At 43.2% G+C, this 13612-nt stretch overlaps 1 protein-coding gene across 2 annotated transcripts in view; it reads left to right on the forward strand.

Annotated features, from left to right (window-relative positions):
• The first annotated feature begins 728 nt into the window (after nt 1–728).
• Nucleotides 729–13612, forward strand: part of QS (quinolinate synthase) — a 28355-nt gene continuing 15471 nt past the window's right edge. Inside the window, exons 1-2 of one of the 2 annotated variants that reach the window (XM_077394428.1) lie at nt 729–1999; nt 3580–3864. In XM_077394428.1, coding sequence (XP_077250543.1) covers nt 1136–1999; nt 3580–3864 — 1149 coding nt within the window. In that variant the 5' untranslated portion in view covers nt 729–1135. The remainder of the gene's footprint in view (nt 2000–3579; nt 3865–13612) is intronic. The other variant, XM_077394429.1, reaches the window with a different exon arrangement.

Here is a 13612-nt window from a genome sequence, read left to right on the forward strand (position 1 = left end):
CTACAGGTTAACACTCTTCATTACACGTATATTTCCTTAGATGGATCAAGAAATTGACCACTAAAATTGACTACCTGAATGGCTACCACTTATACTTTGCCAAGAATGTGAGCAAAGAAGGCCGCCACTCTCTCTCTCTCTCTCCACATGATGTCCGCACTTACGTGTGCATATTATAAAAAAAGGAGTTTGCCAGGCAAATTTGCATAACGCCATTTCGCAGCTCACTATTGCAGGAGAGAACAACCACCTCATATGAGTGATATAAAATAAGACAAAATCAGCTAGGAGGTGGGAGTTAACTAGGCAAAAGTTAGCTGTTCCGCCTTTCTGTTAAATTGACTCGCAAATCCCAATAAAAAATATATAGTAGGGCTCTATTCGAAGTACCAAATCATTCATTTGTTGGGCCTCCAATAAATAATGCCAAGAAAATCACTTTCTTGGATGATCAAGCTCATTTCTTAAGCCTCAAGTAATTTATTGGACCTCAGTGTAAATAGGTTGTGCCCCAAAAATACCTCTACAACATGATCCTACCCTCCGATTAGCAGCGAGACCATCACATAGAAACGCATAAAGTCTAAGGGTTGTGATCATTATATAGATACGATTTTAAGGCAAACCTATTTACCTAACACCCAACAAATAAACGGCTTGAATCATGGAATAAGGTGGCCCTACTATCTTTTAAAAATAAATATACCCCGATTTGGGGCAATAAAATAACTCTTGCCCAAAATTTGGTCAAGAAAGGCTAGAAGGAGAAGAAGCATGAACCTTCTTTTCTTCATCTATCTGTCTGTAATAACTGAGTTGAGGTAGAGGGAAGATCCATGAACCTTCTTATCTTAATCTATATTTGTCTTTAACTGTGATGATTTCTGTCATTTTCCATTACGCAAAACACCCCGACCAATCAACTTTCATTCTCTCAAAGCCGCCTTCTCTCTCTCATTTTTCTATTAATACACTGCCTTTCTGTCCGGAGTCCGGACATCAGTGCGCAATTTGTGGTGCGTTTAACGGGTCAGTATAAAGAACATTTCTGCCTATTCTTTCATTTGATAAGAACAAAACCCTAAAACAGAAAACAGAAAAAAAGGCAAAAACAGTTATTTTAGAAGAAAAAAAAATGGATTCTGCAACTGTAGCAACTTCTTCTTCTTGCTTTCCGACATACAGAAACCCTAACCCTAATCTCCAAAGCTCCTTTGTCAAGTGGGTGAAATGCGCCCATACCATTAACCCCAAAATCAGAACCATCATAAACCCTAGCTCTGCTTCTCGTCTCTCTCCCTCCTCATCTCTGTTGGGAAACCCTAACCCAAATCCAAACAGGTCCTTTGTCAAGTGGGTGAAATGCGCCCATAGCACTAACCCCAAAATCAGCATTAGCCCTAACCCTAACCCTAACCCTAACCTTAGCTCTGCTCCTCGTCTCTCTCCCTCCTCCGCCTCCGCCGTGACTGAATCTCCGTTAGGAACCTCCGATCTCCCTCTCTGTAAACTCGAACGCCTTGTCTCCGAATTCCAATCTCTGTCAGAGCCAATCGACCGTGTAAAACGCCTCCTCGATTATGCCACACTCCTCCCCCAATTCGCCGACTTGGACCGAGTCACGGCGAACCGAGTCATGGGGTGCACTGCACAGGTCTGGCTCGCAGCAGCCATGGACAAAGATGGCCGGATGCGATTCTCAGTTGATAGTGATTCAGAGATTACTAAGGGATTCTGCTCATGTTTGGTTTCGATCCTTGATGGGGCGTTGCCGGAGGAGGTGTTAGAACTGAAAACGGAGGATTTGGGGGCGTTGAATGTGGGAATGCCAAGTGCGAATTCGAGGGTCAATACATGGCACAATGTGTTGATCAGTATGAAGAAGAGGACGAAAGCGCTTGTTGCAGAGCGAGAGGGGAAGCAGCCCATCGAGCCTTTCCCTTCGTTGGTTGTTAGTGAGAATGGCATTGAAGCTAAGGGGAGCTATGCAGAAGCTCAGGTTAGCAACCACACCGTTTCTCTTTCAGTCTCCCTCTGAATGTTTAGGTTTGAATTTATGTATTTATTTACTTCTAGGAAATATGATACATGGGAGTTTTTTTGTTTTCTGAATCTCTTGTGTGGATGCTATGTGTATTGGAGTGGTCATTTATATGGAATGTTAATTAATGGGATTGAATGATTGAAAATATGTACACTTTCCAAAAAAAAAATCTGAAGATATGGGTGAAATTGATGACAGATAAAGAAAATTTCTCATTTTGTTATTTGAAATTTAAAGAATGGATAAGTTCAAACAGAGTTCAATCTTTGGAGAAAAAACACGACAAAATTTGTTTGACAATTCATTCCCACCTGCTCTGTTCTTAAGAAAATTGATTTGTTCTCCGCCGATCTGTAGTTCCATTAATGTGTTTGTGCCCTTGCCTGCATCTTTTGGTATGTGGCAACCCTTGTTGTCAGGGTTCATGTTCTAGAATCATAGAGCATTAGCTGTATATAGTGTTATGGGATAAGATAATGAAGATCCAGGAATATGTGAGAGACTGTTCTAGAAACTTGAGGCACAAATCTATCTATCTATTTCTCTCTCTCTCTCTCTCTCTATATATATATATATATATATATATATATATATATATATATATATATATATATGTGTGTGTGTGTGTGTGTGTGTGTGTGTGTGTGTGTGTGTTTGTGCGCGTGCGTGCCTGTGTGTGTGCGCACGCGCCTTTCAGAGCTTCTCAAAAATAGTGCATGAAAGAACACTTGGGAAGTGTAAATCAAGACTGATTTGTGGATCTGTCAAGCCTGGTTCAGTCTTTGGTCTCTAGACCAATTTGCAAATCGTTCGCTTCCAGTGCAAATATTCATTAACCGAGAGCAGGCTTCTTACCAAGGCAGAATATATGTTTCTTAGGTTTTGAATATACATCTATTTACTTGCAGCATTCTTTAAAAAATGACAACTGTTTAAGTAGATAGTAACTGCAGAAACTTGTTCGGAAGAAGTTTGATCAGTGGGCCCTTGCCAAATTGAGGAAGAATGTTTTACTATGCAGTGGAAATGTGATATTCTATCTAAAGAAATGTGTCAAAATCTGCTGATCGCAAGTCCTACTGTGGGCATACAGTACTTTGTCGGGAATATCTGAATGGAAGCATATAGTTGCATTCATGAAGAAAACTATATGCAATTTCTCATTATATACAATCATTTTTTTATTAATTCAGATTTTCCAGAGAAGCGTTGGTAATGGAATGGTCCTCTTTGATGTTTCCCTATAAAATTATGTTCTGCCACTTTCATTCACCATGCTGCTCTGTGAACCTAGTCCCTTAAGTCCTGATTTGTTAGAAAAAGTTGGCGGCTATTTAGTTTTTGTATTACTCAAAAAAAGAAAAAGAAAAAAGGAAAGGTTGATTTCTGTTTAAAATGAGTGGCATGAATAAACAGAAACATTTGCTATATTTCCTTCTCACCTGAATGCAAAAAAGGAAATTGTTTCTTCTACTTTTCCATTATAGTTTTTGGGCTGTACCAGAGTTCTAAGTTCCATTATAGTATAATTTCAGGCCCAGTTTTTGTCCCCAGATGAGTTAAAGGTTAAAGAACTTGTCCGTGTGCTAAAGGAGAAGAAGATTGGCGTTGTTGCACACTTTTATATGGACCCAGAGGTCCAAGGTGTCTTAACTGCTGCACAGAAACAGTGGCCTCACATCAATATATCTGATTCCTTGGTCATGGCAGATGGGGCTGTCAAGATGGCTGAAGCTGGATGTCAATATATAACAGTTCTTGGTGTAGATTTCATGTCGGAAAATGTGCGTGCGGTCCTTGATCAGGCTGGTTTTGGGAAGGTATATTTCACTTTATCATTCATGTCTTTCCTATTTTCTAGTGTGTGTAGGGGAAAATGTTTGTGAGGGCGACCTCATATAGCTTATATGAGCTAGCGCTCACAAAACATAAGGGGCCCACTTTGTTTGTATGAGCCACTCTATTCATTAATTTCATAAAGAAAGTATAATATAATGAAGCCTACTGATATTCCCACTCCCATGCTTTGATAATGAGACAAACTCACCTTGTCTTTTATATTTTATTTTGAAGATTGACAAGTATATATATAAATATTGATGAATCATACAAGATAAACATGAAAAGGGACCAGGAGTCGTCCGTGATTACATCGTATGATGGCTAAGGAGAGAGCTACAAAGCCCAAAAGATAATTAAAAACTATCCAAAAAGAACCATTTCCCTTTAATAGATCAACTTCCAACCGAACTCTTACGATCTTCTTCGAAGATCTTGAATAGCACCCATAAAAATTCCAACAAACTTTGCTATCCTCCTCGAGGATCTTGAATAGAACACCTTCAATAGAACTTCCAAACAACTTGTGCGATCTTCCTCGAAGATCTTGAAGACAAACTTTCCAACCAAAGTCTCAAAGAGCTTGAAAACAACTCCTCCGAAGATTAATAATCTCCCTCCACTTTGTGCAATCTTCCTCGAAGATTTTGAAGAAAACCTACTACAGGGTTAAAACAGAAACCCTCGACACCTTCCATCGACTACTTCTCAACACCTTCCATTGACAACTCCTGTGTCAAGGAATTACAAAAAGACTATGATCAGTCCTATCCCCAAAAAACTATACAAATCTAACCGAAAAACATAATAAAAATTGTCCCCAAAAAACCACCCAGAAACTCCATGAGAGCTAACCCCTTTACTTCTTGAGAGCTTTAAGCTCTCTACTGCCTTTGCCTGGGGTTTTTTCTTTTTTTCCTCCCTCATCCCGCTTCTCAATCTCAATGAACATTTTTTTTGTCCCTTCAACATTCTTCGTGTACCCTATTCCCAGATGGTCCCCCATTTTCGTCATTTCATCCAATTCACTAGAGTAGTCCTTCTCTTCTTCCTCTGTCACTTCCTTCTCTTCCTCTCCTGACTCCTCTTCTTCTGTTTTCGACACCACCTTCCATTCGCCCTCTAAAACATCCTTCTCTTATTCTGTTGAAACTTGTTCAACCTTATTAACAGGATTTAATTTTCCCACTGAGTTCCGCTTCCAACGAGTCTCTTGACATTTTAGACTCCTCATCAGGGAAAACTGTATACTTCTCCGTCTCGTTTTTTTCCACCGAAGAGGCCCCAAACGAGCCTTCCTTTTCTTCTGCTCCTCTTCTAGACATTGTTGGAAGTATGGCAACTTGTATTGTGGTATGCAAACTTCTTTGACATACCATTTCCGGTCAATTAGAGAAACTATTCTTCATTCTCCATTGCTTCCTTTCGGAATTTTTTCCATTGAACTTTCATGTATTCCATTGCAATCTCTCTTTTTGTTGGAGAACCCTCACATGATCTCTTCTTCTCCTCCCGTCCTTTTTTGGGTCTTGAATCATCTTTCCTGACAGCCTTCCCCTTACCTCCATCATCCACTCTTTCCTCATCTTTGCAGGATGACGAGTCTCCAGGTTTCACATAATTTTCTAGCATTGTAGGATATTTGAAACAAACTACTTCTTTCTTTGCTCACTTCTGTTTAACGATGGCCTTCTCGTTTCTTAAAGGTTACAGAATTGCCTTTTCTGGCCTCTTGGAGAGAGGAATTGTAGTGATGACTCTTGGAGAGAGCCTTTTCCAGCACGAAGGCTTGTGAAATTCCAATCTAAATTTACACCTTTACAAGCCAAGTGTCGCTTTTCAGTTGCTTTCTTGTTCTGTTTCCGAAAATTCTTTCTGTACCCAAAATTTGAATTTTTCGAGGCTATACCCCGTCTAATGTCCTTTTTACCCCGATGTTTTGATTTTGGCGCAGGTCTTTTCGAATAGTAATCCTCTTTTAAATTGTTATATGAGTTTCCTGCCGTCTTGTCAAAGCGAAGATTGTTTTCCCGGTTTAGCCCCCCTCGGTTTGTGGGGGCATTAATTGTGTCTTGCTTGAAAGCCTCAAAGTTAGTAGTCCTTGGTCTTAGAGAACCGGCTAGGGAAGTCTCAGCTACCATCTGACTAGAGGAACATTCAAAATTGGAGTTCAACGGCTCTTTCTGACCCTCCTGTGATATCCAGATTCTACCTTTTTTGCCCTCCACCATTCTCTCTTCCGGCACTGGAGGGAAAAAATCCATTATGTTTTTTCCATTCTGGCTAGCCAATTGGGACGAAACTTCCTCATTTTCAGCTTCAGGGATACATCTAACTTGAACTAAATAAACTTTGTTATCAACTTTTAAATTAATAAATGGTGTCACCGACTTCCAATATTGAGTTAAGACCTTTACTGAGGCAAAGGCCACACGGTAGTCATGATTCCCTGATAGTTGGACTTGAAGCACTTGTCCAAAAAGCTTTCCCAAGGCTTCTACTGTCGATAATGACCATGCATGGAGAGGAATATCATAAAATCTTAAACACATCGTTTTTGCCTCGGAATGTATGACCGGGTTCCAGGAATGCAGGGAGGCCATGAAGTGTCCTAGATCATCTCCCCTTTTTCTAAGGATCCATAGGGCTTGCTGCTCTGAGTCAAACCTGAATAGAATTTCCGATCTATTAATTACGAGGGGCTTTGGTAATAATGGTATATTCCAAGCTTTAATAGCCCACTGTCGTACCTCCTCTAGGTCCCATGAAGGATTTTTCATGCATGCCACCAAGCATTTTTTCTGTTCCATTTGCGCTCTTCCACCTCTTTTCTTGCTATAGAGATTTCAGGTATCTTGCATTAGCTCCCAAGTCGGGGGAGCACAACATCTCTCTCTTTTCTCGCATTATGTAACCCCCATCTTCTCCTACTAGCACTCCATCTCTAGCACGCGCACACTTTCTGCATTTATTTCGAGTGCCAAAGTTGTAGTATCCGCAGGTTGCGCACTTTCAATCCTCGGATTGTTTCGAGGTCGATGGTAGCCCCAGATCCTCCTCCCATCTTCCTGAATGTCTTCTGCGGCTAGAGAGACTTCCTGTGGCTTCTGATGTTCTCTCTCCTCTATCTCCTGAGATTGTATCATACTCCTGGGGGCTCCTCGGCGAAGAATGAGGTGATGAGTTTAAGCTTTGACCGTTTCCTAATAGCACCAAGTTTTTCCTACAACAGTCTCTCTCAATCTCTAACCATTGTAGAGCTTCAAGCACAGTGTAGCCAGCCTGTATTATGTCTAGATATAAATCTTTGAGGGAAGAAATATCTTGCGGGCTTGTCGAATGCGTCCTTGGATTTCTATCAGCCTAGACGAGAGCGCCTAGCCTCTCTGGCTCCGCCGTAAGATTTCGCTTCGCGGTCTAGACGAGCGAAATATCTTGTGGGATAGTCGAAATGCATCCTTGGATCTATCAGCCTAGACGAGAGCGTCTAGAGTCGCGGGCTCCATTGTATGATTCTGCTTCGCAGCCTAGACGAGCGAAATATGTCGCGGTCTAGTCGAATGCGGCCTTGGATTTCTATCAGCTTAGACGAGAGCACCTAGCCGTGGGCTCCGCCATATGATTGTGCTTCCCTGCTTAGGTGTTAAAGTATAAAAGATAAATAACACCTTTCTCCGACAGCTTAAGCTTTTGGAGAAGTTGGTAAGTTAACATGGTATCAGAGGCAAAGGTCTCGAGTTCAAACCTCCCGGATAGCAAAAATTCACATGCGATGGTCAGCCCAAAGTGGGACCACATGTGGCACATGTTTGCCAAGTGGGCCACACGTGCGGGGGAGTGTTAAAGTATAAAAGATAAATAACGCCTTTCTCCAACAACTTAAGCTTTTGGAGAAGTTGGTAAGTTAACACTAGGCAAGCAAAATATCTCGCGGGCTAGTCGAATGTGTCCTTGGATTTCTAGTAGCATAGACGAGAGCCCTAGCCTCATGGGCGCCTCCATATGATTCTGCTTCGTAGCCTAGACGATCAAAATATGTCGCGAATGCGTCTTTGAACAAAATATCTCGCGGGCTTATCGATTGCGTCCTTGGATTTCTATCGACCTAGACGAGAGCACCAAGCCTCGCGGGCCCTGCCATATGATTCCGCTTCGCAGGCTAGACGAATATCTCGCAGGCTAGTCGAATGCATCTTTGGATTTCTATCAGCTTAAGATCATTGGTGCCCTGCCTCGGATGAGGAAAAGGCTCCCCCAGAAAACACCTTAGTAAACCGCCTGCACTTAGCAGAAGATGTTCCTGGCATCACACGGCCTTGCCATTCTGGTCGGCTCATCGAATATAAAACTGCTGCACTTACATCTCCAAGGGCAGATCGCCCAATAAAGCCACTCCATGGACTATACAAGGCCAACACTTCTTAGCGGCAGCCCACCAGCGACGACAAGCTATACGCTCCAACCCTATCCTATTCCGCGACAGCCTTTGTACTCTACGCCCTGAGTAGGCCGACTCTGTTGACTTGCATGAATCTCCCGCTGGTCTCTATCACTTTGTCACCCCGAATGGTTATGTACGGCAGAACTACTTCTCGGCCAATATAGTAAGCTGGGCTTCTGGGTGAAATCAGCATTGCCTGCTCCTATTGCTTAGCCCCTCCGGAACACAAATATTCAATGAAGAACATAAAACAAGCAAAAGCAAAAAGAAGACACCAAAAGGAGAAATCTTAACCCCACCATTTATCACAGAAGGGAAAAAGACAGGTAGCATGCGAATTCAAGAAAAGGAAAAAGATATTTTATTCAAAACAAGGCTCTCGGCCACCCATTAAAAAAAAAAAAAGGCTCTCGGCCAGTCTTACAAAGAAATACCAATTACATCCATGGTCAAGACTCGAGGTCTTAGTATTACACTGAAACAGAGAAACGAAACAGTGAAACGTGTGCTAAACAACTGACAGGACTCGGCTGACTACCGGTTCTCCGCGCACCTTCATCCGGACCCTCGCCCCCTCCTCACCAAACAGAATTTAAGGGTCTTACCCCTCTCACCTGGTTCGCTGCGTTACCTTTACGTTCACCTCTGCCTTTGAGAACCCGACGCCCACCCTTAGGGTTCTCATCCATATGGGGTGGGGAGACGCCGGAGGAGATGAGAGGACCATTGCCGCCACAAGCTACCCTTCTATTCGTCCCTCCGCCTCGCCACCGCTGCACTTAGCCAGGCGGCCCCCCACGAGGCCTCCAATCGGAATCGGCGGTAGCGCAAGAAGAGAAGGAAAGACAGAAGCTGAAAGTCTGCTTGACCGAGATCCACCAGAAGGTTCGGCGCCTCCCACTCCGGGCCCCTAAACTGCCAAAGCTAGCATTAGATATTCTATCCTCAGAGGTGGGCCATCGCAGGAGAGGGGCCATGGAGCGAGGTTGTGTGGGGACCTCACGGTTGAAACTCGTGATGGCTCTCTTCTGCACAGTCAAGACTCGAGACAAATTCTGATAGTTCAGAAACCGCAACGATCTTCTAAGGCCTGGCCTATCTCGCAATCGTCTTCTTATGTGCGATTGCCACCATGATGTAAGAAGTCAGAATCCTCCGCAGTGAGAATAAAGCAAAGGTTGCATGACCAAAACAGAGATGATGACTAAACACTTGGCCTCTCCTTGTATCGATTGCCCCGTTGCGGTTCGTAGCACCCCTCCCCCCTCACACTCACAAGTGGGAATCGAGCCTCTTCGTATTCACGATCCCGGTTCTGCCACGTTGACTCTCCGGTTTCTCTTGCATTAACTATTCCAACGTTCCGTATTCCCCAGGTACAAAATATAAACCCTGCCGCGGTCACACCTCCTCGGTCTTAGTGGATTCCATTTAAAGTTCCTAAGAACACGCTCTCCCAAATGAGGCGCCACGAGAATTCAAAAAGACAATCTACTTCCCCGACTCGTTCTGACGCGAGGAAGTAGTGGCTTATATGATGGGGGTAAAAAAGGCAAAACCTTTTTCGATGGTTACACGTGCTCCTTCACCACGACGGAGCCGCATGGCCTTTCCCACAGAAGATCCAACTCCGAGTGGCACCACTTCAACCCTCGAGCGACCGCTTAGCTTCCTCTGGAAGAAAGTCCTCAAACATCCCATCACCATCATAGGTTGGCACTGCCAAAGTCTGCTCCAAATCCCGCTCTCATCGTAGCAAGACTTGCTTTGAATCAACCCCAAATCTATCAGTATCGAATCTCCTATCCTGTCGATTCGTCTTCCGGGATTGTTAAAAAAAAGGGGATTGATGTTTCCATTTTCGTGCCAATCGAAACTGAAACTGAAATTTAAATTCAAGGGTGGTATTAATCTTCCTAAGCAGCATGCCATGGACTAGGCAACAACTTGGCCTCTAGGAGGAATGGAAACGTTCAACACCTTCATCGATCAATGGGCAGATCTGTCTTCATCACAGATTTAAAAAAAGACTCAACACTGAAAACTTCTTTCGGGGTCTGGCACCCATATCTGTGTATCACTTGCAAACTGCGATACAAAAACTGATTCTACCAGACAAAGGAGATTAAGAAAGCTTTGGAACTCGAACAAATATCCGTATATCACTTTCAAACTGCAATACAAAAAACAGATTCTGCAAGACAGGAGATTAAGCAAGCTATGGAACTCATAATTTCCAGGTTGCAGTAGAATACCATCCCTAGGCCAGAAATGCTACTACCAATTCTTTTTTTCCCCTCACGGCGGTTTATGGACCATCTCGAGCAAGAGCAAGAAGAACATTGTGAGCTGAACTGACAAATATTCGGCAACGATTCCCAGATCAGTGGATTGTTGGGGGCGACTTTAACACAATCAGGTTCCCTTGAGAGAAGAATGTGATGGGGAGGATCACTACCAGTATGAGAAGATTGGCGGAGTTCATAAATCGAGGCGAATTAATTGATCTATCATTGGAGGGGTGTAGATTCACTTGGTCAAACAACCAAGACAATCCTATTCTATATAGATTGGATAGAATTTTTATCTCCAGAGAATGGGAAGAAAATTTTCCTCGGATTTGCCAGCGCGCCTTGCCTCGTCCAATCTCGGATCACAATCCTATGTTGCTGGAACTATTGGATTTTTGTGGAGGTCCCAAACCTTTCAAAATGGATATGTCCTGGTGCGATCTGAAGGGGTTTGATGATAAGGTTGAACACTGGTGGGGGGAAATGGAAGTATCAGGATGGAGGGGATTTATATTACATCAGAAAATCAAGGGTCTCAAGACTAAGATCCGGGAATGGGCAAAACAGGAATGTTTACTTCGCAATCAGCGAAAGGAGGAAATTCTGCTAAGGCTGCAGGACTAGGAATTGATGGAAGAAAGTAATACGTTGGACAACGAGCAGAAGCAATTGCGGGTGGATCTCAAAGTTGAGTATGAAGAGTTTGTCCGTAGAGAGGAAATCAGTTGCCGTAAGAAATCTCGTGCCTTATGGTTAAAAGATGGAGATGGAAATACAAAATATTTTCATAGAATGGCAAATGAAAGGAGGATTAATCACATTAACAGCTTAGTGGTTGAAGGTGTTCTGATTGAAGATCAGGATCGTATAAGAGCTGTCTCGGTGGAGTATTATCGCAACTTATACACTCAACCGTACGGCTGGAGACCAAAAATTGATGGATTGGATTTCAAATCGATCCCGATGGAGCAAAGGGTATGGCTAGAGAGACCATTTTCTCTGGAAGAAATCGAAGTGGCTATGGGATCTATGCAAAAAGGAAAATCACCGGGCCCATATGGCTTTCCAATGGGGTTCTATCATAAATATTGGGAGGTGATAAAAAATGATGTATTGGCATTTATGGTGGAATTCCATGAACGGGGCATACTCAATGACGCATGCAACTCAACATTCATTAGTCTTATTCCAAAAAAGGCCGGAGCTGTGGAGCTGAAAGATTATCGCCCTATCAGTTTGGTGACTGGTATGTACAAAATACTTGCTAAGGTCCTTGCCAGGCGCCTCTCTACTGTTATGGGGGATATCATATCCAAGAATCAGGCTGCCTTTGTAAATAACCGTCAAATCCTTGATAGTATCCTAATTGCCAATGAGGTGCTTGACTCGGTAAAAAAAGAGGGGGGCAGGGGGATTATTGTCAGGGTGGACCTTGAAAAAGCTTATGACCACGTTGATTGGAACTTCCTTGACTCCACGATATCGAAGATGGGATTCGGTGAAAAATGGAGAGGATGGATTAGGGCTTGTTTAACGTCTTCTGCTTTCTCTATTTTGATCAATGGGTCTCCGGCTGATTAATTTAAGAGCTCTAAGGGAATTAGACAGGGGGATCGTCTATCCCCATATTTATTCATCATTGTGGCAGAAGTTCTTAGCTTGATTACGAGGAGAGCTGAAGATAAAGCGTACTTATCTGGCCTCCGCATAAACTGTCGCTCGGAAGCTGTATCCCACCTTCAATTCGGGGATGATACCTTGCTATTAGTGGAAGAGGGGGTCAATTGTATGTGAAATATCAAAAGGCTTTTTAGGTGGTTTGAAATTATTTCCGGACTAAGAATTAACTTCTCAAAAAGTGTGGTGGCTGGGATAAACATGGAAGAAGATCAGGTATTTGAACATTATTATGCACTTGGTTGCATAAAAGCCACACTACCTGTAAAATATTTGGGGCTCCACTCGGGTTCGGGATTCTGAAGGCGTCTCTGTGGGATCCTGTCATCGAACGAATTGAGAGGAAATTGGCATCCTGGAAGAAAAGGTATTTTTCTTTTGGTGGTCGAATTACGCTAATCAAAGCGGCCCTCGCTAATATGCCCGTGTATTATATGTCTCTATTTCGGATTCCTGCTTCGGTTGCATCCAAAATTGAAAGGCTCCAGCGTGACTTTCTCTGGGATAGTATAGAAGTAAGTAAAAAATCAAAACATTTACTAAATTGGAATGCGGTCTGTAAAGCACGAAAGAAAGCTGAATTGGGGATTGGAAAAATCCGTCTGCGGAATCGGGCTTTGCTCGGAAAATGGCTATGGCGCTTCGGGACTGAAAAAGGGGCGTTGTGGCACAACATAATCCGCACGAAACACGGTTGTGATTGGGGGGGGATGGATATGTGGGAGTCCTGTGGCAGGGAAGGGATCCGGGGCCTGGAGATCTATATGTTCAGCTCAAGAGTCACTTTTACCCATCTTAGATTCAAAGCTGGCAAGGGTGATTCTATCCGTTTTTGGTCGGACCTCTGGATTGGGAATCAAAAGCTTCAAACCATGTTTCCAGAAATATTCAGAGTGGCCTCTAACAAGCAGGCCACAATTGCCGATTATCTGAAGCGGACGGATAGCTCTTCTACGGTCTTTTGGGATATTCGACTCAGACGTAATTTAAAGGCTTTGGAGATTGCCTGCTTCACGTCTCTTATGGAACTGCTTGAGAACCATTACATATCCCTGCTTGCTGAAGATGAATGGATATTGTGCCTTGAGCCTAGTGGGTTATTTTCTGTTCGCTCTTTCTTCGGACATCTAAATGAAGGTTCGGATCCTGATTCGGATTGTGCCCGCATTTGGTGTAATTATACACCCCCGCGGATTGTGGCATTTATGTGAACGGTTGCCCATAGCTGCATCAACACTATTGACAGATTGAAGCGTCGTGGCTTCCACCTTGCAAACAGATGCGTTATGTGCCTCTCTGATGAAGAGAGCATTGACCATT

The sequence above is a fragment of the Tasmannia lanceolata genome, unplaced genomic scaffold (genome assembly GCF_043159265.1).
Source record: "Tasmannia lanceolata isolate RefF3 unplaced genomic scaffold, GAP_Taslan_0.1 ptg000013l, whole genome shotgun sequence".
Lineage (NCBI taxonomy): Eukaryota > Viridiplantae > Streptophyta > Magnoliopsida > Canellales > Winteraceae > Tasmannia > Tasmannia lanceolata.